The 26,473-nt window shown below is 35.9% G+C and overlaps 1 protein-coding gene across 15 annotated transcripts in view; it reads left to right on the top strand.

The window, feature by feature from the left end:
- The first annotated feature begins 89 nt into the window (after positions 1-89).
- Positions 90-26,473, top strand: part of cracdla (cracd like a) — a 34,942-nt gene continuing 8,558 nt past the window's right edge. For 3 of the 15 annotated variants that reach the window (XR_015499052.1, XR_015499051.1, XM_087267414.1), the window contains exons 1-8: positions 90-154; positions 11,590-11,641; positions 15,412-15,483; positions 15,644-15,773; positions 18,991-19,126; positions 20,761-20,922; positions 21,373-21,567; positions 22,825-24,280. Coding sequence is in view for 12 of the 15 variants with exons in the window: in XM_087267414.1 (XP_087123540.1) it covers positions 15,426-15,483; positions 15,644-15,773; positions 18,991-19,126; positions 20,761-20,922; positions 21,373-21,567; positions 22,825-24,280 (2,137 nt within the window). In the remaining 3 variants the exon portion in view is untranslated. Of the gene's footprint in view, positions 155-11,311; positions 11,408-11,589; positions 11,642-15,411; positions 15,484-15,643; positions 15,778-18,990; positions 19,127-20,760; positions 20,923-21,168; positions 21,238-21,372; positions 21,568-22,821; positions 24,281-26,473 lie in introns of those variants that run through there. The other 12 variants (XR_015499050.1, XM_087267403.1, XM_087267408.1 and 9 more) reach the window with 11 other exon arrangements.

The raw sequence follows: 26,473 nt of genomic DNA, 5'->3' as shown, positions 1-26,473 counted from the left end.
TCTTCAAGAGGAAAGATTTGCGTTAATATTACACCTTGTGTTCAACGTCACGCATCGCTTGATATGACGGTGTTTCGCTCCACCTGCTCAGTCAAAGAGCAAACGAATGGCAGAAATCACATCAACTTTCCTCCTCAATGATTTACATCAGCATGTGAGTAGCCTACCTGCCATTATATTTACATTCGTATTAAATCTGAGGGCAGTCATAATGTCTATTTTTTGTGTTAATCCGGATTTTAGATACTGTATTATTTACGATATGCTTTGTATTAATATTAAAAGCGTAAGAATGTGCATGTATATTACGTTTAACAGTTACGTAGAGAATGACCTGCTAATAGTTAATGTGTTTTTGAATAAGTATGTAGTCATCATCTTTTATATAAACTACATTGTTTGTGGTTTGTGAAGGAAAACAGATTGTTGACTAGTAATGCTGTCAATTAGTGTAATTGAAACGCAGACGGTGTCGTGTTGAGTTGCTGTATTTGTTTGTTTGCTTGTGTCCGTCAGAGTTTCTTTAGCTTGTCATATTAGAAACCATTAGTTACAATGACACTCGCATGAATTCACTGCTGGAGATTAAATTTATAATCGCCCTTAATCTCGATATGGGCTCTTCTCATCTCGGTTCAGAAAAATATAGAGCGTTGTCTCTGAAAAACACTTTCAGCTCTCAAGAGAAACCGACTGAAGCGATGAGCATTATGTTCTGCTCATGAAACATTTCCAGGATGCGATAACTTAAAAAAAAAGTGCGGCTTCATTTGCATACAGTTTAAATCTCTATTTTCTTTCGATTTGAATATATTGTCAGATAATCATCTGTCAGAATAGATTATTCCGTTTATTTATTATTATTATTATTTTACATATAGGCCTTTAATGACAAAATTACACTGCTTATGAAATGTAATTCTTTTTCAAATATTTCGCTATTGATTATCGGAAAGATTTGATTTCAACACATTTTTCTACATGGTTATAATGACAAAATTTCTAACAATTATTTAGTTCTGTTATTGCTATGATTACATACTATTTCACTAGTTTTGCGAGATAGGCTGTTAGTATTCATCTTAAAGGTATTATTTTAATATCAGCCAAACTAAAATAAACACGTCTTTCTCTGAAAGAATAATGTAAAATGAAATACTGTGCAAAAATGTCCTTGCTCTGTTAAACCTCACTTGGGAATCATTTTAAAAAGAATTAAAATTTCAAGAATTATCATAATAATATTATATAAAACATTTTAGTTGGAAAGTACACACTATGTAAATAAAATCTAAACACCCGTTTTGTTAATCCAATTTAATGGCAACAACTTGACAAGAAATCTTAAAATGTAATTTCTTATCATTTTGAATTGAAATATAGAAGCGCTAACATCTTTTTTTAAATGTAAGGTTTTGTAAAATAATCCTGGTGATGATCTTCTTGTATCTTATTAGAAAGTATGTTAACACTTTAAATTATAGACCTGGAGTCTCACTGTACTTCAAAGAACAATTTATTAGGGAAATGTAAATTTTTTTGTCGAAAATTATTAGTGAAATGTACGTTTTTGTAGATGTGAATAGTGATTTTATCACAGTAGAATGAATTATTACAGCTAGAATATTTGAGAGAACATGCATAAATAGCAGTATAGGGTAAAGCTAAGTGGCTGACAAAACTTTCCTATCACAATATACAGTGCTCAGCTGTTTATGCATGAATATCTTTATTAATTTCTCAGCGAATATAAGCAGGCCCGTGCACAGACCCTGGTGAGGGAGCGATTACAAAATTGAAGAAGTGGGGGGGGATCGCAAAGGGCAGAGGGGCAGTGGCTCTAGCCACCTCACCACCCCCCTGTGCACGGCCCTGAATATGTTATATATTTTGGTGCATTTGAACAAAATAAATGGTGTCACGGTGGCGCAGTGGGTAGCACGTTTGCCTCACAGAAAGATGGTCACTGGTTCGAGCCCCATCTGGGTCAGTTGGCATTTCTGTGTGGAGTTTGCATGTTCTCCCTGTGTGTGCGTGGGTTTCCTCCGGGTGCTCCGGTTTCCAAGCACATGTGCTATAGGTGAATTGAATAAGCTAAAATTGGCCGTAGTGTTTGAGTGTAAATGTAAGCGCGCATGGATGTTTCACAGTGATGGGTTGCAGCTGGAAGGGCATCCACTGTGTAAAACATATGGCTGATTCCAGCGTTATGGATGTGACATTTGCAGTAAAAATTCAAAACATAAATTCGCAGAGAAAGTATACGTTAACATTATATTGAACCATCTGTTTATATTTTCCAAAACAACTAACCACAGAGTTATGGGATCAAAAAAATTCAATCTGTGAACATTTTTATACTTTAAATGAGGAAAATAAACAAGCGTTATGGATGTGACAAAAAAAGTCTGTGAGTTTACAGTATACAACATATTTCGTAGAAATTCTGTGAATTAAACTGCACAACCCAAAATAAATAATGCTCAACAAAAGGATAAGAGTTGGCTCTTTATAGAACAAAACTGATTGATTTTATTTTATTTTGACATTTTTGCATTTTTGAGGGAAAAGCTTTGTTAGGATGTGACACTTTTTCGTTATGGATGTGACGGATGTGAAATTGTCATTTGTTTGACTTTGGTAAATCAAATATAATAGTTTGAAAACATTGACAGCGACATTTTTAAGTATTTTTAAAGTACTGTAAAACACTTGCCTGCGCAAAAAATGTAGAAACGGTTTCGCTATTTTGGTGAAAACATTTTTCTTTTCATGGCAAGGTTGACATTTTCATGGAATTGCTCATATGCTAAATAAGTTTGCGGTTCATTCCACTGTGGAAAAGAAAATGTTTGAATGAATGAATGAACAAAATAATTATATGAAATGGTTATATTTATTAAAATTATATTTTAGTCACCAAACATCTTTAGAAATTAAAAAAAAATATATAAAAATTCCTCTTTTCTTTTTTTAACTAATTTTCATTTAATATTTTTTCCCTAACATATGAATTTAAGTGAACTATTTTTTGGATAGTTATCGCAAGATATTTTGATAGATTAGCCCTACTGTCTAATCTAATCTACATGCACAAACATTGTCAAGCATCCTATAAAAAATTTTATTTAAAAGAAATATCCAGATGAGACTATATATCAGGGGTGGCCAACCCTGTTCCTGGAGAGCCGCCTTCCTGCAGATTTCAGTTGCAACCCATATCAGCACTACCTACTGCGCCACTGCCTCGCCTTTTTAATTCTTGCCATAATAAAAAGTAGAACTGGAGAGCAACCCATGTTTTGTTGTCATTAATATTTAACTTTAATTGGTAGAACTGTCCGAGATATAAACAAAAGCAAGTGATGCATCAAAGTTTGATTTGAAAAATCTCGAATGGTTATAAAAATCTTTATAATCATTATAATAAATTATAAACAAATTTTTAAAAATAATTAGCTTAAAAATATTGAATGATAATAATGATATATATGACGTAGTTCCAGAAATTTTCTACTTCTATGTTTATCTTTCTGAGTTTACGGTGGGTTTCTTTTGACCGCCGCTTGTCGTTTTAAAGAGCCTCGTCTGTTTGAGGTGTGCGCGCAGTCAGTGGAGTGCATGATGCACCGTCAGGCGAAGCTATAAATCAGCCTTAAGATGTTTGTTTGTTTTTTCTGTAGTCCAATGGTGCATCTAACCTGTCTTTAGTATTGTTCAATTTCAATACATTTATTTTGCCACTCATTTTGTGAGTTTTGCATTTTCTCTTTATGCTTGTGCGTGTTTTTGATAATGTCATTTAGGTCTTAAAATTAATACTTAATGGTCTTAAAAAGATCTTAAACAGTCTTAAATTTGACTATGATATCTGCAGAAACCCTGTATCATGAAACGACACATATGTGCAGTTCAATTTGCGTCCTATCAGCATGCATGTGTGAATCTGACAACATGAACCCAGGCTGGATTATATGCGAAGGCCAGACGCATTATGTAGGCTGGCTGAAAGTCACCCAGATGTCGAGCTGACTTTTGTCCAGTAGGAGGAAAGGAGAGGGATTTGTGGCCAACTCTGGATCTGACACAGATTTGCGGCTGTATCTGGGGCAATGCTGCTCTGTGCTTTTGCGGATACAAAACGTCTCTTCCTCTGAGATCATGGGCCAGTTCAATACATTTTTAGGGTTATAAGTCAATGAATGAGATGTATGCATCTATAGATGTGTACAATGGGCTGAGTATTTTCCTTTGACAGCCAGTCATTCCTTTATTTCTCCTTTTTTTCAGATTGCAAATAGGTTGCAGCCTACTTTCAGAGTTACTTATAGTAACACACAAGAGGGAGTTGAGAGCTCCTGTCGTTGTCTGCTCAGAAGAAAAGGCAGCATTTCATCTGCTTAACTCCACGTTATCTCCAAACCATACACTAAACAGCTTGCTAAGACCGCTTTAAGAACATGAGGCGCCCTAACATACACCCGGCGCAATGTGGCGCAAGGCACGGCGCAATAGTCTTTTGGTAGTTTCAGCTTGGCGCAAGAGTCGTTTTGAGGCGTTGCGCTACGCTGTTTAAATAGCAAATGCATTAGCGCTAATTTGTGCGCCCATAAGCGTTCTAGTCTAAAAAGGAAGGCGTTCTGAGGCGGACCGCTGACCGCTGAAAAAATATAATAGATTTTTCATTAGACCAAAACAAACCCGGTCTAAACCCCGGCGCAGAGTTGCGCCTTGCTTACACACTGCTTAATACTCACAAGAGAGCAATAGGCAAATATCTTTACATATGAAAAAATTTAAATATTAAGGATATATATAGGATATAATAAGAATAGATATAGAATATAAATATAAAGGATTAAAATATTACAAAACATATTATTTTCTAGCCTACATAAATATGAAAAATCACTGCTTTTATGTCTTCTTCATCTCGGGAGGCTTTTTCAGTTCATTCGTAACAATTTGTTTTTGTATAATGTTATTATTATTAGCAGTATTATTTATTATATCCATATTTATATTTGTTTTATTAAAAACAAGCTTAGATTTGCCCACCTGCATGTTTTAGACCATATGGGGCATAGCATGTGTTTTAGGATAAGAAGCAGGTTTTTGTGCACACTTCATTAATATTGTTCATTTATTCATTTGCTGGAAATTAGAACTGAATTTAGAAATAGCTTTGAAATGAATATTTGCGCTTAACAAATGCAATTAATTATTTATAGACTAATTGATGTCTGTGCGTAAAGGTTTCCCTATCCAAGAGCGAAAGTGAAAGTAGTTCCATTATTTCTCATTCTCACGCAGTAGATGCTCTGTTTAACAGTTTTCTGTTAAAAAACTATTAACTGTTAACTGTTTGCTTGTGAAATGCTCAGTTTTTCCACTTAGACTTACTTTGCGTCCTGTAAATAGCGAATGCGCTCTTGGCGCGACGCAGCTGGCTCTTAAAGGGAATGGGAGATGAGACTCTAATTGGTTTATTTTCAAAACACACCTATAACTCATTAAGAAAATAAACTCAACCTTTTTAGACCATGCGCCATGACGCAAAGCGGATTTTCCCATCCTTTATTAGCAAAAATGCATTCTGACATGCCCTGAAAGCGTTTGCGCCCTGCGCTTTGTGCATGGACCGTCAAAATAGAGCCCTATGAATAACATTCAGACTTATACCGGGAAAAATCCTATGGAGTTTTTTAATGGCCTGAGTAAAGGATTTTTACTTGCCCCCCAAATATTCAAACTTACTCATTTCTCAGGCACATGTTTTAAATAATGTCCAAAACAAGCAAACACTATTTATACACAGTTAAAGTCAGAATTATTAGCCTCCCTGAATTATTAGTTTATTTTTTTCCCCCCCCAATTTCTGTTTAACGGCGAGAAGATTTTTTTAAACACATTTCTAAACATAATATTATAATAAAACATTTGAAGGATGTTCAATGTTGATCGCATCTCACTATAGTTGTTAAACATGATATTCAGACATCCCATGTCTCTCGGAAGTTCCGGGAGTCTCAATGCATTTGCGGGACTTATAATGTCCGCAAACGAGCGATAATCTCACGGAAATCGCGTGTCTCCCTCTAAGGCCTCAAATCCCCGGATCCCTCCTCGCTCTTCAGAGTCTTCCCCTCTCTCCCCCGCTTTTTGACGATGCCATCGTCCATCGCGATGTTTCACATTAGACATCTTACAATGCCAAATTGGTTGACATCGCTCAACCCTATGACAGACAGAGTGGTTTAAATGTTGGTTCTTTAGTGATCACAAAATTACTTTGGTATAAATACAGCAAAACAACATTCAAAGGTAAGAGCTCGACTTAGTCATTTACCAGTTTAATAATCATTTATTCAGTTGTAGTTTGAAATTATGCAGTTTTTCTCTTAGGGCTTATTATGTGGTCTCTGTCATCATCTTGTGGATGAACATCATCAACCATCTTTGCTCAAAGAAAGGCTAATGAGGCTAAAGATGCTAAAGTGCTCTCAGAAAATTATAAATATTTAAAAATAGCCTCAGTCCTTTTAAATAAACTGCATAGTTGCAATCTAAACAACGACTTTCTTGCCTAAAAAGCCTCAAAAGTGCATTATGTTGTCCAATAGCAGTAATATTTGTCAAACTGTAGAGTCTCCTCTGCTTGTTGCTGTGGGCGGAGTTGGGTTGAGGATGGACGAGTGGTGTTATTTGCAGAATATCGCAAGACTATCAGCCAATCAAGAACCAGACAAAGCTGTTGTATAAACACATTTATATCACCTTTTTGAAAAAGAAACTAAATAGACAAAATTTGCGGTTTGTAAACATTCAAGATGCGCGCGGAGCAAGGTGGCAGAAAAAACCGGGAGCGCTAGCATTTACAGCGAGGGAATGACATTCGATGCGGTACATAGTTTGTTGTTGTCTTTGAAATAATTTATATTGATTACATATGATATATATTATTTACATAATGCTTTCAGCGTATTATACCAGCTTGTCACCCAGTGATAAGCACAGTCATTCTGCAAAATTAACGTTAAAGTGAGCGGCGTTCATTTGACAGGTCCATTTGCGATAGCACCCTCCCAATGGATATTGGATAAGATGAAATGATCAATCATTCAACCCCAAATATACAAACTCATTAAAGCTCCAAGTGATTTTACAAGAGAGAAGTTAAAGGCCCACAAGTCTTTAGATGCCAACAATTTTGTTCTGTGTGGTCATGTGCAAGAAATAATGCTCCATGATGACCAGATTCAAAACTATGTAGAGCTAAAAACCGAGGTTCTGCCTATATAGCCAAAGACAGAGAAGGAAGATGGAGCTAATGTTATACAAGGCCTGGGTAATCATCAACAAGCAAAACTACTGTGTTCTGACAGCGAACTACACCTGTACGGCAGGGTATGTGAACTTACACATAGAGGTAAAGTTGGTTTTATAATCGCACATTCTGACTTTCTCCTTAATAATATAATTCCATAAAAGTATTATTTGCAAACTCTAAATAGCGAAATCATGATAGCAGCCAATGACTTGTCAAACCACAACCTTGTTCACAGTCAAATAAACCGTGTTAATGTTGTTTCAAGTCACACTTGCAGGTTATTTCAGACCAAATATTCAAAATGCCGTGGTAAACAATATAGAGAGTGTGTCACAAGATGTCTCTGAATGAATGTGTGAATATAAAACCAAGTTTACCTTAATAAACGTAACTTTTATGTTTCATTCTTAGCATTCAGTGTCCGCTGTTTAATTAACCATATGTAACTGTTTTTGCTGAAATCATTGCTGCAATCAAAAATGAGTAATGTGCATGATTTAGCATAGCGTGAACTCACCTGATATGAAAGGAGAACAGCAGAGTCCAGCATTTCTAATTAGGTCCTCACTTCATTCAGCTCCATTTTAGCCAAAGACATCTGCAGTTGGCATTTAAAGCAGTGTGGTGTATAGTAAAATTTAGGTTTTTAATTTTTGGACTTTCGAGTTTGGCATCCTACTGCACAATACGACATGTTTACTATTACCAGTGGTCTCTTGTTGCAACCTGGAACCCGTGTGACGTAGGTTGGTAATTCGTCTACATGTACTACAGGTTAACTGTCCACCCTGTACACAACACCTTAACTTTCTGATTTTGACTGTAATGTAAGCTATTTGTTCAAAGTACTTTTTTAAAATGAGCTGAAACAGTTTTTTTAGGGAGAAAACTTAATTGCTTATGTTCAATCCAGCCTGATCTCACGAGAAAACGTAAGTATTTTACGTTTTGCCAGTTTAGTGGCTAATTCGTACGAATTCGTACGAGTTCAGTCGTACGAAATGGTACGATTTTAAAAAGGAGGCGTGGCACCTGACCCCACCCCTAACCCCAACCGTCATTGGGGGATAAGCAAATCGTACTAAATTGTACGAATTAGATCGTACGAATTCATACGAATTAGCCACTAAATGAAAAAGTTACGAATAGCCGTGAGATTGTGTTGGTTCAATCCACTCTATTACAAAAATGCAATTTATTGGAAATATTTATAATATTAATAAATATCTATATTGTGTCAAATAATGAGCTGTTTGGTTCACTTTTGAGCAGTTAATGCATTGTTGCATTTCCTTCAATAGCAAATCTTACTGACATTACCATTTCTTTCAATTTGTATTCATTTAAAAACAGTACACATGGAAGAGTATATGCAAAATAAAAATAAATGTAAGGTGACAGTTTCAAAAAAGATTTGCATACAAAAACCGAGTGATGACGTGTTCATGCAAATGCCTGACACAAACGCTCAACAGTCTCTTATATTAACAAATCATTTACAAGCACAAGAGGAGCTTAAATCAGACGTGATGCTCTGGCTGCCTGCAGCTGACCACCAGGAGCGATTTTAAGATTTTCATTTTAGGGGGGCTCATATAAAAAATAATATATATTTAAAGCCTAATATTACATTTATAAGTAGTAATTTAATAGTAATGCACTTAAAAATGTTTGTTTAATATTGGTTGTATACTAGTATTTCACTGTATTACATAGACAGGCACAGCCATTTGAGTTCTGAATAAGCCAAAGAGGCTAGGCTCAACCCACCTGTTTACTGTATTAAAAACCACTTTCTATAGTGCATTTTTTGTTTCAATGTATTAAATAAATAAACTGCCATTTTTCTAATTAAATGACATACATATAAATATATTTTAAACTTACACGCTAATTCACATATTTCACGATCTGAATGATAATAATAGACAAGTAGTATTTTTTAACACTGGACAACACTTGATGTTTTTATCTCTGTTAGTGACTCAGTGACAGTTAAAATGAGTACATTCTCTATATGCCTCTGTCACTGGGCTCTATTTTGACGGTCCATGCGCAGATCGCAAAATGCAGGGAGCAAACGCTTTCAGGGCGTGTCAGAACGCATTTTTGCTAATTAACGGACGGGGAAACCTGCTTTGCGCCAAGACGCATGGTCTAAAAGGGTTGAGTTTATTTTCTTAATGAGTTATAGGTGTGTTTTGAGAATAGTCTCATCTCCCATTCCCTTTAAGACCCAGCTGCGTCGCGCCAAGAGCGCATTCGCTATTTACAGGACGCAAAGTAAGTCTAAGTGGAAATAATTAACATTTCACAAGCAAACAGTTAACAGTTGACAGATTTTTAACAGAAAACTGTTAAATAGAGCATCTACTGCGTGAGAATGAGAGATAAATGATCTACTTTCACTTTCGCTCTTGGATAGGGAAACGCACAGACATCAATTAGCCTATAAATAATTCATTTCGTTTGTTAAACGCAAAGATTTGTTTCAAAGCTATTTCTAAATTCAGTTCTAATTTCCAGCAAACGAATAAATGAACAATAATGACCAAGTGGGGTCAAAATACTGAGTTATTTCCAAATACACATGCTATGCCCCATATGGTCTTAAACCTGACAGGTGGGCAAATCTAAGCTTGTTTTTAATAAAACAAATATAAATATGGATATAATAAATAATACTGCTAATAATAATAACATTATACAAAAGCAAATTGTTATGAATGAACTGAAAAAGCCTCCCGAGATGAAGAAGACATAAAAGCAGTGATTTTTCATATTTATGTAGGCTAGAAAATAGTTAATGGAGTTTAGACCGGGTTTGTTTTGGTCTAATGAAAAATCTATTATAGTTTCTCAAAATAGCAACGCGCCAGCGGTCCGCCTCAGAACGCCTTCCTTTTTAGACTAGAACGCCTATGGGCGCACAAATGAGCACTAATGCATTTGCTATTTAAACAGCGTAGCGCAACGCCTAAAAACGACTCTTGCGCCAAGCTGAAACTACCAAAAGACTATTGCGCTGCGTCTTGCGCCACACTGCGCCGGGTGTATGATAGGGCCCACTGTGTGTAATCCTTTCTGTGCAAGACTGTATGGTATAGATAATTCCACACAAACTGCAAAGTATTTAATATTAGTAGTTCATTTTGAAATAAAAATAGCGAAATGTTCGTTAAGAGGTACATTTTTTGCTGGAGAAAACAGCATGTGCTGATGAGGTGAATGCCGAAAAAACCTGACTGCCCTACTGACAAAAACAGCTTAAACCAGCCTAGGCTGGTTGGCTGGTTTTAGCTGGTTGACCAAGCTGGTTTTAGAGGGGTTTTGGCCATTTCCAGCCTGGTCTTAGCTGGTCAGGCTGGAGGGTGACCAGCTAAAACCAACTTGACCAGCCTAGCCAGGCTGGAAGCCCAGCCAAAACCAGCTATGTCCAGCTTAAACCAGGCTGGCAACCAGCTATTTCCATCTAAGACCAGGCTGGAAATGGCCAAAACCCCTCTAAAACCAGGCTGGTCAACCAACTAAAACCAGCCAAACAGCCTAGGCTGGTTTAAGCTGGATTTTTCAGCAGGGTGCTCCTCTGTGACATTGGGATACAGGTGATACAAGGTTATCTTGATCAAAGAACTGCAAATAAGCACATATTATAACAATTTATCAATAAACACACACCTCGCTCTCTCGCTGTCCACATATGTGGTTTGCTGATCAAATGAAAAACAAAAGACGGGGAGGAGCCGAATTCTGCCGACATTTACTTATCAAATTTAAACGGGACTGAGGCGATTTAGTGCACAGTTTATGAGCTAATCGCAAAAGTTTTAGGGGGGCTGAGTTGAAATATAGCCCTCCTAAAATAGGCCTAGCAACGCCCATGTTGACCCCAGTGTCTTTATTAACGTTAATTTTTGATTAAACGTACTCCTTATCAACACATACGCAGTCTGTGGCTGATAAAGTGCTGGGCGGTGTGTTATACTGACTGATGCTTTCATCGGCTCTGCATTCAAAAAGCTGCTCAGTGTTTTGTAAGGAGCTTAAACGTGCAGGGAAAAAAGCATGCGTTCAACCGTCAGTCTCTGCGCATCTCTAGTCAGCTTTTCCTTTTCCTTGTTTTCTCTTTCATGAGTTGTTTTTGTGATTTGGCACTCTCTCTGGTCTATCTTTCAGTTTCTTCTTCTCTTTGTGTGTTTGGGATTGGAACAGAGCTGCTGGGGTTTATCTGATATATAGCAATGCTTGTCTTTTAACAGGGAGAACAAAAGCTAAATCACTCAAGAGGAAAGAGGATTTTTCACTGACAATGTAAGTAGTGTATATTTTTATAATGCTATGTTTTAATAATGTAACATTGATAATAACATGATCTGCATGTTGCAATGGTTTCTGAAGGATCGTGTGGTAGTAATGATGCTAAAAAGTTAAAAAAAAAAATTCTAAATAATAATGTTTAAAAACTGCTGTATTTTACTCTAAATAACTGCTTAATATTGCAGATCTACTGTTTAATTTCCATCAAATAAATAACGTAATGTTGTAATGTAGTGTAAAGTTTCTTAGAATTTACTATTTGCACTGTTTTGTTAATCAAATAAGTCCATAATATTTCACAATATATACTTTATGGTTGGTCAAATGCATATTAATTTACAACATGCTATTTGTATTGTATTATTGATACAATAAATGCATAATACTTCACAGTATACTCTTTATACTGTATTGGTACTGTACTATTTCACAATATACTACTATAATATTGATCAAAATGAATGATGTTTCCCATTATTGCTATATTTATTGGTCAAATAAATGCATAATATTGGCCAATATACTATTTGTACTGTGTTTTTGGCCAAATAAATATATAATATTTCCCTAATGCTAGTTTTACTGTATTATTGATCAAATAACTGCAAAATATTTCACAATATACTATCTTTACTATATCATTGCACGAAATAAAGTATATTTCCCAGTATTACTAGTTTACATTTCTGGTCAAATAAATGCATAATATCAGCCAATATACCATTTATACTGTATTGTTGATCAAATATATGCATTATATTTCACAATATAATATTTTTACTTTATTATCGAACAAATTAATGGATACTATTTCCCACTATTACTACTGTATTGTTGATTACATAAATGCATTCAATTTCACAATATATATATATATATATATATATATATATATATATATATATATATATATATATATATATATATATATATATTCACAATATATTTTTATTATATTATTGATTAATTTAATAGATAATATTTTACAATAATATTATTTGTACAGTATTGTTGATCATAAATGCATAAAATTTCCCAATATACTATTTTTACTATAATATTGAACAAATGAATGGATAATATTTCCAACTATTACTATTTGTACTGTATTGTTGATCACATTAATGCATTCAGTTTCACAATATACTATTTTTACTATATTATTAATCAATTTAATGGATAATATTTCACAATATTATAATTTGTACAGTATTGTTGATCAAATAAATTCATAATAATCAACAATATACTGGTTATACTGTATTATTGATCAAATAAGTGCACATTTCACCCCTGTACTATTGTTGATAAAACATAAATGGCTAATATTTCTCAATATATTATTTAAACTGTATTGTTGACCACAAATAAATGTATAATATTTCCCAATATACAATTTTCCCTTTATTATTGAACAAATAATAAAACAAATAATTGAAACTGTTTCAGGATTTGGTAAATGTACTGTAATGCTGTTCTTTAAATGTACATTTAACACATTTAATAAAAAGGATTTCTTGGGCTGTACAGCAAGTCTATGTTTAATCTGTAAGATTATTGCTCTGTAAAATTCTACAACCATCTCTATGCAGTCTTATCCTGCTCAATGATTATCATCATATTTCATGCGATCTGTGTCTGATTCTGCAGTAGATATCAGCCTTGTTGACATGGCAGTGATTGCTTGCATTTAGGAAAAAATAAGTCCGCACACACATGCTGATTATGTATTTATCATGCACAGCCTGTGATACGTTTTTAAGAAAAGTTCTGAAGTATGTAATAATTCAATATTGTGAACACAAACATTAAAGACATATTTGGTTTTGTTTAGCATTTTATTACGTAATGTTGTCGTTTCTGATGATGCTTTTAAAAGGGCAGACAGGGTGGACTTTGCATGTGCTTTTTGTCTGTTATAGTGCATATCTGTGCTATCAAGGCATGGCCAGTGATAAGACAAGTTTGTTGTCATAATAAAGTATATGCATTGAGAGAAACGTGACGCACATTACAAGACATGAGTGGCTGAGGTTAAATGAAGTGGCATCTCTAATTTTATGTTTAAAAAGTCTCTTGTGTTCACCAAGACTTAATTTTTTCAATCAAAAATATATGTATAAAAAAAAATGTACAATAAAATGGCGACACAATGGCGCAGTGAGTAGCACGTTCGCCTCAGCAAGAAGGTCGCTGGGTAGCTGGTTCGATCCTCAGCTCAGTTGGCATTTCTGTGTGGAGTTTGCATGTTCTCCCTGCGTTCGCGTGGGTTTCCTCCGGGTGCTCCGGTTTCCCCCACAGTCCAAAGACATGCGGAACAGGTGAATTGGGTAGTATATATGTGTGTGTGGATGTTTCCCAGAGATGGGTTGCGGCTGGAAGGGCATCCACTGCGTAAAAACTTGCTGGATAAGTTGGCGGTTCATTCCGCTGTGGCGACCCCGGATTAATAAAGGGACTAAGCCAACAAGAAAATGAATGAATGAATGAATGAAAGTCTCTTGTGTTCACCAAGACCTAATTTATTCAATAAAAAAACAGTACAATAAAACAGTAATATTACACTTTCTGAAAGTTTTAATCACACTTTATTTTACGCTCTCAAAAAATGTATAGTTTTCAAAAGGTACATTTTGAGAAAATAACTTTACCAATTGGCGAAAGTGAAGAATTAAAAAAACAGAGAAACCAGGCTCAGTTGAGCACGACCATTTCTCCTATGGCCAAACGTCTTGTGCAGAACTGCAGTCTCGAAGGCTGGAGAACGCTGGACGTCACCTGACATGTTCACTGCTCCAAAACATCATATATCTTTAAAAAAAATTATAATAATATATTGTTTTCCAATGGGAAAAAAGTTTTCATTTTTTACCTAGACATTTAAAAAGAATATATTTTTGAGCAGTGAGCACAATATCCTGATACTGTGAAACTGCAATATTTTTGTCCAAGGTTATCATATCATTAGAATCTTATACCGGCCCATGCCTAATTAAAACTGTTCTTTTGGATTCTTGGATGAATAAAAGTATGGATGAACAGCATTTATTTACATTTTTCTGCTTAATTACTGTGATTTTTTGATCACATATAATGCTGAATTAAATGAAACATTTATTTTAAAAAGCTGACAGAAACTGACCGCTCTTGACTCTTAGTTGTGAAACTCATTCATTTTTTTTTTTCAATGAAGATATAAATAATTTCTGTTCTCTTAGTTCATATTCGTAACCCACAGATTACATTCTTTTAATATATTAAAAGATATTTGTAAGAGATATTTCTAATAAAATTAATTAGTTTTGTTTAGCTGTGGTTGATTACTTTACTGCAATCAAATCATTCTTGCAGTATTAAAGTATCAAATTAATTTCTTTTTTTAAATAAACAAATACAAAGTAAAAAGAAAATATCCTCAATGTTTTAGAAGGCAATTTATGTTCTCAAGTAACAACTCTCAGATCACATGGAAAATACGACCGGCAAAGAAACCTTTGGTCTCTGTTGGGTTGAGAAAAGTCTTCTCTTATCGCAAGCATTGCAGATTTAGCCACGTTGCCACATCGAGTAATTCACATGTCAGTAAATCACTCCTCTGCTTCACTCCTTCTGCTGTGAATTTAAGAAACACATTTAATAAACGATAACATGCTGTTGTCATTCTAGAACGTTTTCTTTGACAGTTTACGCAGCTCTCCTGTGTTTCTTTCTCTCTCTCCTCATTCTCTGCCGTCTGTTTTGTGTGAAACTGTCCTCATTAACAGCAGAACCGGTGAAAATGAATGTTCTGGAGGCCTCAGGAGATCCAGAGGGAGAAGCCACTGACGACTTAACAGGTCAGAAATCCTTAAGGCTCAAGACCAAAAAAAATATGTACTGTATATTCTAATGTCAGCAATTGTTATATAATAAGATACTTGTCTTTTTGAATCTACTGCACCTTTACTATCATACATGAAATGCATAATGCCAAGACGTATTGTGTTTGATGTTTAGGAAGGAAGAAGTCCAGGTTAAAGTCTCTAAAGTCTCGCTTGCTTGTGAAGATAAAGAGGAAGGAGGACGATGGTGGACTGAAGCAGAGTCAGTCTGAAAGTGACATTGCATGGGGTGCTGAGGACTCCGAGTAGGTGCTCACTTTTCACTCACTGTCTGCATGGTACGATTTGAAAACAGCTCAGCTAGCAAATGCTGTTATTGAAAAAAAAAATCATTAAAAAGGATAGTTATTTTTCTAGTCTAGTGGTTAGAGCGTCGACATATGGTGCAGTAGCACATCAGGGCGTCCTGAGATCGAATCCCGGCTCGAGGACATTTCCCAACCTTACACCCTTCTCTCTTCCACTTTGTCTTTTGTCCTATCTAATAAAGGAAAAAAGGTAAAAAAGAAATAATAATAAAAAGAACATCTCTGAAACCTCTTACAGCTCTGCGCGCTTTGAGGATTTCCTGTAAAAAAGGAATTTATTTAATTGCATTTTGATAAAATTGTGATAAAAATTGATAAAAATTCAAAATCCATTGTGCCTTTGATCGAAAAGAAACAATTTTAATTAGCATATATTAAACGTTTGTGTAAAATATGTTGTCGAAGTGATCCCTGCTCAAATTAATCTGTAAAAATGGCTAAACTGTCACATGAAGGGTTAGTTTACGCAAAACAAATAAATCGGTTGTCAGTTACTCACGCTTCATCCGTTACAAATCTGTGCGAGTTTCTTTTTTTGGCTTAACCTAAAAGAAGATACTGTGAAGAAAGCAGGAAACCTGTGAACATTGACTTTTATAGTATTTGTATTTCCTGCTATGGAAGTCAGTGGTTATCAGCTTTCTTCTTCTAGCAGAAAAAAGAAACTGATATAGGTTTGGAACCACTTGAGGGTGAGAAAATTGACGCCTTTGGGTGAACTATCACTTTAAAATACGCTACTCGACTATACAGTACATATAGTTGAAGTCAGAATTAATAGCCCCTTGAATTATTAGCCTCTGTTTATTTAACAAAGATAATATTTCTTTAACACATTTCTAAACATAATAGTTTCAATATTTATCATAACTGATTTATTTTATGTTTGCCATGATGACAGTAAATTATATTTGACTACATGTTTTTCAAGACTCCTCTATACAGCTTAAAGTGACATTTAAAGGCTTAACTAGGTTATTTGGTTAACTAGGCAGGTTAGGGTAATTAGGCAAGTTATTGTATAACGATGATTTGTTCAGTAGACTATCAAAAAAAAAAAATTAGCTTAAAGTGGCTAATAATTTTGTCCTTAAAATGCTGTTTAAAAAATTAAAAACTGCTGTTATTCTAGCTGAAATAAAACAATTAAGACGTTCTCCAGAAGAAAAAAATATTATCAGAGATGCTGTGAACATATTTAGGAAATATCTATAAAAAAAGAAAAAAAAATTCTAAGGGGGGGCTTATAATTCTGACCTCAACTGTACATTGTCTGATAGTCCACCATTGTTTTGATCAAGTACTTTTAAATGTCAAAAGACTGAACACATAATACACATGCGAGTGACGATGCTGTTTTCAGTAAAATCTAATTTTTGCACATTTTAAAAAATATCCGTAAATTAGCAGCTTTAGTATTTTACTTTCAGTATTTTTTTTCTTTACCCTATTTATTTATGCTTTTGACTTGCTTTATGGGACCTTGATCTTTCTTCCAACAACTTTTAACCTTGAAAAGTTAGAAAAAGTCAGAACATTTTTAATAGTTTAAAGCAGGGGTCACCAATCGTGGTCCTGGAGGGCCGGTGTCCCTGCAGGGTTTAGCTCTATCTTGCCTCAGCACACCTGCCTGGTTGTTTCAAGTATACCTAGTAAGAGCTTGATTAGCTTGTTTAGGTGTGTTTGATCAGTGTTGGAGCTCAAATCTGCAGGACACCGGCCCTCCAGGAACAAGTTTGGTGACCACTGGTTTAAAGTGATTTATTGTCTGGGTGGGTGCTGTATATTACAGTATAAAAAAGCAGTGCATTTTCTGTTACTTATTTCTCTTTATATAATTTCTTATACATTATATTACTTCAAACGGCTAAATAGTCAATAAAAGTCACTTTGTTAAACTGTCCAGTTGAGTTTTCCGCATTGAAAGTCGACAGAGTTGAGATCAACATCCCATAATGCAATTCACATCGTAAATAAATGGAAAACACTTGTGAATCACAAAATACAGAAACTAATAATTAACAGATATTTTTATAGAATATTTTATTCAGAGAAGATAAAGAAATCATTTTGATTAAATAGTTTACTCTGAAGCCCAGCATTTCAGGGTCACTAAATGCTGCCATTGAACAAAAAAGTTACGTTTTTAGTTGAAAACAGTCTTGTGTAAATTATGCTTAAACATCTTTACATTAAAGTAAATGTACGATAAATATTAATATACAGTTGAATGTCAGAATTATTAGCCCCCCTTTGATTTAAAAAAAAAAAAAATTCCCAAATGATGTTTAACAGAGCAAGGACATTTTCACAGTATGTCTGATAATGTTTTTTCTTCTGAAGAAAGACTTACTTGTTTTATTTTGGCTAGAATAAAAGTGGTTTTAAATTTTTTAAACATTATTTTAAGGTCAAAATTATTATAATTTTTTTTTTTCCAACTGTCTACAGAACAAACCATCGTTATATAATAATTTGCCTAATTACCCTAACCTGCCTAGTTAACCTAATTACGCTAGTTAAGCCTTTAAATGTCACTTTAAGCTGTATAAAAGTGTCTTGAAAAATATCTAGTCAAATATTATTTACTGTCATCATGACAAAGATAAAATAAATCAGTTATGAGAGATGAGTTATTAAAACTATCATGATTAGAAATGTGCTAAACAAAAATTATCTTCGTTAAAGAGAAATTGGGGTAAAAAATAACCGGGGGTCTAATAATTCTGACCACAAAACATCAGTGTCAGTTTTATGAAATTAAGATTTTTACATCATCTAAAAGCTGAATAAATAAGTTTTCTGTCTGATGTATGATTTGTTGGCTTAGAACAATATTTGGTTGAGATGCAATTATTTGAACATCTGGAATCTGAGGGCTCAACTAATCTAAATATTGAGAAAATCGGCATTAAAGCTGTCCAAATTAAGCTCTTAGCAAAGCATATTTCTAGTTAAAAATTACATTTGGTACATTTACACTACAAATTTACTAAATGTCTTTATGGAACATGATCTTTACTTAATATTCTAATAATTTTTGGCATGAAACAAATTCTTGCAAAAAACTAAATGGGTTGAAAAAAAGTTTACATGTATACATTTAAGTATATACAGTGTACTCCTCTTTTAACAATTTATGTTTACTTTAAAGTTGCTCCAAAGGCATGCTGGGATCCAGAGCATTTTCACATGACAGCATTTTTCAGGCCGAACACGGTCATTCAGACACAGAACCACTGAGAGTTCTGTCTCAGGAGAACATCCATGGCAACATCCGAGCTCTGCAGGTAGGTACAATAAACCACATCTACAAGACTCAGTGACATTTGCTCTCAGTCTGCCTGTGATGTTACACATTTATTTTATTTATTTTTTTATTTCCTTTTTAAAACGGCACAGCTGTTTGGTGCACTCTCCATTATTTATAGTGCTCCATTAACAATTTGACCAAATGTGACTGACAGCTTTGCCTGCATGCATAAATGTTTATTATGATTATTATTATTATTATTATTAATAATAATAATAATAATATATTTCTATTATTACTACTAGTATTATTGCGCAATTTTACTAGAAAGGAACACTTTTATTGTCCTGAATATTTCTGTAATACCGTCCCAAAGGTGTTTAAGATTTTTATTTACATTTTTTTAGAACAGTATCTCCAGCAGAAAAAAAAAATCAAAAGATGCTATTTAAATTGTAAAGAAATCATTGTTTTTGAAACAAATGAAGACAGCAGAAGTCATTAATTCAATAGAATTATTTAGCCTGTCATGTTTACTGCTCCAAAATATCATAAATCTTTGAAAAAAAAATAGAATATATTGTTTTCAAAGGGGAAAAAAGTTTTTGTTTTTACCCAAGCTTTTAATGCTGAATAAATTGAAACATATTTTCTTAAAAGCTGACAGAAACTGACCACTCTTGACTTATTAGTTGTGAAACTCATTCATTATTTTTTTTCATTAAATAAATAAAACATTTCTGTTCTCTTAGTTCATATTTGTGAAACACAGATTACATTCTTTTAATATATATTATGAGATAATGAAATAATGTAAATGAAATGTAAAGCTGTGGTACATTTCTTCATTTTGTTGCCATTAAATCATCCTTCCAGAATTAAAGTCTTAATTTTTTTTTAAACAAAGTAAAAAGAAAATATTCTCAGCAAAATATTCACAGCTCTTTGGTGCACTCTCCATTATTAAAGAACAGAATGACAGAAATGTTTTCATTAGTTCTATTAAAGGAATAATTCACCTAGAAATGAAAATTCAGTTATTAACATGCTATTCCAAACCCTAAGATCTTCAAGTTTTGAACAAAAATTAAGACATTTTACATTAAATACAAGAGCTCTTGAATCCTCCATAGACATAAATGGTCCAAAACTGTCCATGTGACTTCAACTGTGAACTTACAAAGATCCAAAAAAGGTATGTAAACTGTAAATATGACTATGTTCACCTGTGTCTTGTTTTCTTAAATAGGTCAGCGTGCACGCTTACTAAGGGCAGTACGATGTATTTCCATTATAGTCAGCTGAGCAACAAGCAAGCATATATTTTTTGTAGTAAATGCACACCCTGAGCTGACATGAAAAACACTGGTGAACAAAGTCACTTTTTACTCACAAAAGTCCAAGAATTCATAGTGTCGTATGATTACAGTTGAACCACTGAAGTCACATGGAAGGTTTTGACAATGTTTTTGGTTTCTTTTCTGGACTTTTAACATTTCGGGACCATTTATAAATATGGAGGATGAAAATATCCTAATTTGTGTTCCAAAGATTAATGAAGATCTCAGACTATTGGAATAACAGGGTTAGTAATGAATCACAGATTTTTAATTTAGAGGTGAATTAATCCTTATTAATAAATAATCTTTTTTTTTCTCCCTGGCTGATCAGATGAAGCTCCAGCAGCAAAAGATGCACCTAGGTCCTCCTCCTCTGCTGTTGCCCAGCAAACATCGTGAAGATGCAGGTAGAAATTCAGAAGATGATGGTCTTCCTCGAAGCCCACCTGAAGTTTCCCACAGTGATGCACTGTACATGAGCATATCGAACAAGGTGCTTGTACTAAAAGACATCAGCAGCATCCTAAGATCTTTATTGTGACGTATTGTACGCTAATGTGTTGTGGTGATAATTGCATGTTTTCAGCTAATATCATCTTTCAATTTCATCTACATTCGTTTGTGTAACTCATTTTGTGTTTCCATTTGTTCAAAATGTGCCTTTCAGCATATTTTAGCAAAAAAATAGCTAGCGTGTTAGCTAAATATGGTGTAAACGTCCACATCATTATGTTTGCAGTATTCCCTCCCTTCCAAGAACCATAGCACTTTGAGCTTAGCTGGAACAGGAAGTGAAGAGGAAGAACAGGTAGCCTCATGTCATTTCATCATGCTGTTTACATTATGCCTGTCGATCATACATCTTATTCATGACCTAAATCTGAATGGTTTATTAAGTGTAAAATGTTGTATTTTTAAAAGTGTGTCCGTCTTCCCTTTCCAGGCCTCTTCACAGCCTCTCTCTCCTCGATCGATCAGCCCTGCGCCTCTTTCGCCACAGGCTCCAGGGTCAGCAATAGACTTCAGCACTCCTCCACAGGTCGTTTCCCTTCTGGACAACTCTGCTGCCCGCCACCGAATGTCTCTCAAACCCAAGAACCAAAGGGCTAGTGCCAAAAACAAGAGGGTGTCCATTACAGTGAGTCTTCTTATGGCCTTGACCAGGGATAGGCAAACTTGATCCTCGAGGGCCGGTGTCCCTGCAGAGTTTTGTTCCAACACTAGTCAAACTCACCTGAACATGCTAATCAGTGTCTTTAAGATCACAAGAAATCTATAAGCAGGTGTGTTTGATTAGGGTTGGAGCTAAACTGTGCAGGACACCGGCCCTCCAGGACCGAGTTTGCCCACCCCTGGCCTTGAGTAAACCTATAGTCCAGTATTTTGCTAATTTGATTTTGAATTACTATTGACAATAAATGACCAACAAAATTCTTACACTTTTTGTTTGTATGGTAAAAATATCTCCACAAATTAATGCAACTGAATTTTGAAGATGCGATACGGTAACATACTGTAACATTATTTGTATGTGCTAAATTAACCACATGGGAAAGCTAGGTTGCTGCCGGAAGTGGTGTTAGTGAGGCCAGCAGGGGGCGCCAAACCTGTGGTCTGTGTGGGTCCTAATGCCCAAGTATAGTGACGGGGACGCTATACTGCTCAGTGAGCGCCGTCTTTCGGATGAGACGTTAAACCGAGGTCCCGACTCTGTGGTCGTTAAAAATCCCAGGATGTCCTTCGAAAAAGAGTAGGGGTTTAACCCCGGCATCCTGGCCAAATCTGCCCACTGGCCTCTGTCCATCATGGCCTCTTAACCCTCCCCATATTCCAATTGGCTTCATCACTGTCTCCTCTCCACCAATCAGCTGGTGTGTGGTGTGCGGTCTGGGGCAAAATGGCTGCCGTCACATCATCCAGGTGGATGCTGCACACTGGTGGTGGATGAGGAGATTCCCCCCCCCCCATTGTGTAAAGCGCTTTGAGTGCCCAGAAAAGCGCTATATAAATGTAAAGAATTATTATTATTATTATTTTTACAATATGAACACTACTGACATTGTGTAAATGGTTTGGTTCAACAGTAACACCTGGAGTAGATACAATGTTAGAAAAGCAACAAAGGAAAAGGAAAGATGTCTACCAAACCCAATGAGGATTCAATATTTTTTGTTCCTGAAACATTGCTGCACTTGTGTACAGTGATTACATCCTACTACATTACTCTTCTTTAGCAGAAGAAGTCTATATTTCATACATAATAACGACACACAATCTGAAACTCAATTCGGCAGCTTGGTTTGAACTGACAAGGAAGTTTTGAGTTTGCTCATGATATATTTTGATATACATTTGATACATTTTCCCCCCATCTCACCCTGTCCCTTTGAAGCAGGATGGAAGCAGAACTCGGTCTGAGAGTCTGAACAATCTGGACCAGTCAGTTGCTACAAGGCAGGAAGAGGAGGGGGTGGCTGTTGTAAAAGAGATACCTCGCGCTCAGTCGTATTCCTCTCAAGTTTTACGTCCAGGGGAGAAGCTCACAGCAATGCCAATCAAGAGCCTTCCGATTTCACCATTAATGGCTCTGCAGACTGCTGAAGATGCACAAATTTCATCTGAACCGGAACTTGCGAGTAACATCCTGTCCACATCTCCTGCGAGGAGTCCTAGCCCAAAAGAGATGCCTTCAGCTGAGCCACCAGTGGCGAAACCACCAATCCCAGTGGTGCCAATTGACAGAAAGAGAAAAGAAGAGAGTGAGACATTCAGCAGCTCTAAACTACTCAAGAGCAGCCAAAGTAACCCCATGTCAACTGTAAGACCAGCTGTGTCAACTACACCAGAAGTAAATCCTGTGAAAGATCAGAAGAAGACTAATACTGTGCCGGCACAAAACCAAATGGATATATTGAGGAAATATAGTGTTCAGAGTCCAGTAAATATTGAAAGCTCTACTTCTGCTTCACCCAATGTAATTTGTGGAGTAAGTCTGAGACCATCATCTTTTAGAAGATATGTACCTTCAACAGATGACAAACCAGAGTCTAAGACTCTTCCCCCAGTCATCCCAGTGTCGGCTGTAAGTCAGGATACCGCTCAAACAGAAACCATAAAGCGCCAGAGAACTGTATCTGGATCATTCAGTGTCTCCTCAGACAAGAATCAAGAGCGCCAGAGGACTGGAAGCTTCACCGGGGTAGTTGGACAAGATGGACTGAAAAAGGAAGCCATCGAAGTTAACAAACCAACTTTGAAATTCAAGACAGACTGGCAAGTAGGTTCACAAGTTGAGAAAGCAATAAAAGACCCATGTGTTAGCTTACCACCATCATCTAAGAAGGAAGACAAAGGATACAATGATTCCGTGATACCACCAAAATCCACTGACCTTTCAAAGCCCATGAATGTGGAGGAGATTCAGATCAACGAGAAGCAGGAGATCAAGGTAGAGACTACTGAGCAAGGTTTAGGTGAGGTGGAGGCTGCCGAAGAGGCAGACGAGGATGTGGTGGAGGATGCCATGGCAGGCAAAGCGAAAGAGTCTACAAATGCATTTGGAGTGAAGCTTCGCTCTACCTCTCTTTCTCTTAAGTTTCGATTGGACAAAGCTCAATCAGATGATAAGGCAAAACGCCACAGCTTTGAAACCTTTCCTCAAGCTCCATCTGTGGCCTCACAGTCTGATTCAGCCAGCTATGTTGAACCTGAGGCTCAACGCACAGGGGCCATAAGAGTCCATGCCAAACTCAAAGACCCTCCTCTCCAAACCAATAGCTCTACAAACTTAATTCAGGCCTCAAGTTCTTTCAGTAGAGAAAAGGAGAGACCGGGCTTCCTCAGACCGACTGGTGAGTTTCTTTTTGTGGTTTCCCAAGGTACCTAAAGATTAATGTTCTGGCCTATTTAGTTTGCAATTATGATGAATTTGAACAGCTACATATCTTGAGGAAGATGTTCCAGGTCATACCAAGAAACAGTCTGTGCTTGTCTGAGGCCCCATTTACACTAATGCGTTTTAGTTTGAAAACCCATACGTTTTGCTACGGTTACACCATCCTTCCACACTACGCCGGAGTTTTCGAGCACTGAAAACGGAGCGTTTTGGAAACACTGGAGAGGCCGTTTTCATTCTAAAACGCTGCTGCTCCGTCTCACTGTGGATGAGGGAAAACGGAGACATCTGAAAACGTAGACGGGGCTGCCGAGATTCGTTAGCTGAATGGGGCTTTTGTGTCATTGCTTATCCTTCCCTTACTCGTCAAGCTCCTATCACATGACTTTAACACATGGCTTTAACGCTACCGGAAGACAACAGACCAGCCTTCACTGTAAACAACATAATGGACACAGAAATGGGAGCGTTGTTTGCATTGTCTGTTTTAGGCGCCATTATGCAGTTAAACTGCCTTTTTTACTACAGCAGCGGCATATATTCGCTAGAACGTGCATGCCCAGAGTGCGCGAACGGTCACGTGATATACGTTTTTGGTGGCGTAGTGTGGACGGAGATATTTTCTGAAACGCTAGTGTCGATGCGGATCGTTTTTGATTTTAAACACCGTTTTCAGACTAAAACGCACTAGTGTAAACGGGGCCTATAAAACTTATAAAACCTCTTATTTATAACCGGGGCTTATAAAATCTCTGTATTCATACTGAAATCAGTAAACAAATGGCAGATTGTGGTCGTAGATCTTTGTTTATTATACCTGTTCATATTATTGATCTGACAAAAGGATTTACCGAATCATGATCTCAAACTGACCTTTATTTCATAATAATTATTAGAGGAATTTGTATAATTTAAGGTATGCAGTGGCTGCACAGCGGCACAGTGGGTAGAACATTCGCCCCACAGCAAGAAGGCTGGTGGTTTGAGCCTCTGCTGGGTCAGTTGGCATTTCTTTGTGGAGTTTGCATGTTCTCCTTGCCTTGGCGTGGGTTTCCTCCGGGTGCTTGGGTTTCCCCCACAGTCCAAAGACATGCGGTACATATGATTTGGGTAGGCTAAATTGTCCGTAGTGTATGAGTGTGAATGAGTGTTTATTAAGTTGGTAGTTTATTCCGCTGTCCAGATAAATTAAGGAACTGAACTGAAAAGAAAAAAGCTAAATCATAAAGAATTGACAATGAATTGTAATTGGCCTTAACTGTGCTCACAATTGTGTGACTTTTTGATTGAGAATCAACTTGTAAAGATCAATTCGCACTGCACTAACAGACTCCAATGAACTTCAACTGATTTGTTCATCTAGTTTTGTCAAATAAATGTTTTACCAATATTTGACATTTGTTGCCATTTGTCTGTGTTTATTTTTGCCAACAGAATATGTGAAGCATATTGAGTTTGCCAAAAAAAAATCATCCAAGAAATCAAGTCTGCATTGATTTAGAGATTTTCAAAATGCATCAATATTCTCTCTTCAATCAATTCTGGGCTTAGTTTTAAACAGTGGATGAGGTTCCTTGTTAGTTTTTAACACTACTGTTACAACCCCTTTTTGTCTAGGGGAGTGGAGTTGCACATTTAACAGAGGAATTGGTAATTGCAAAAAAAACTCAAAAACAAATTGTGATACAAAGTAAGGATGGACAGCAAGAATACGTTGAAAAATAAGTGATTTATTTACAAAAAGGTGAGGGTGAATCAGTGAGTGAGGTATTTACAATATATACAAGGTTAAAGACAATACACAATTAAATGTTAGAAAGACTGGCTATGGGTGGCGCTAAATAAAAGAACCAAACAAAACCAAACAGTCTTACTAATATTCACAACAAATCCCCTCTAATCTATTCTAATAAACAAAAGATATGAAAACTCAATTGCTTATGAGGAAGAATGTTTGTGCTTTGGACTGACCCATGTAGTCTGTTTTTATGTCACAAGATTAATGTAAATGCAGCTCACTATGTAAACTCCTTTAATTTGCCTAAACAGTATGAGGTGGTTCAGGGATTAGTTCTGGTGCCCTACAGTTTTAGTCCTGGCTGGGCCAGTTGCATTTCTGTATGGAGTTTGCATGTTCTCTTAATGTTCA

Source organism: Danio rerio, chromosome 9, assembly GCF_052040795.2.
Source record: "Danio rerio strain M-AB ecotype USA chromosome 9, GRCz13ab, whole genome shotgun sequence".
Taxonomy (NCBI): domain Eukaryota; kingdom Metazoa; phylum Chordata; class Actinopteri; order Cypriniformes; family Danionidae; genus Danio; species Danio rerio.
This window is presented reverse-complemented; position numbering and strand designations above follow the sequence as displayed.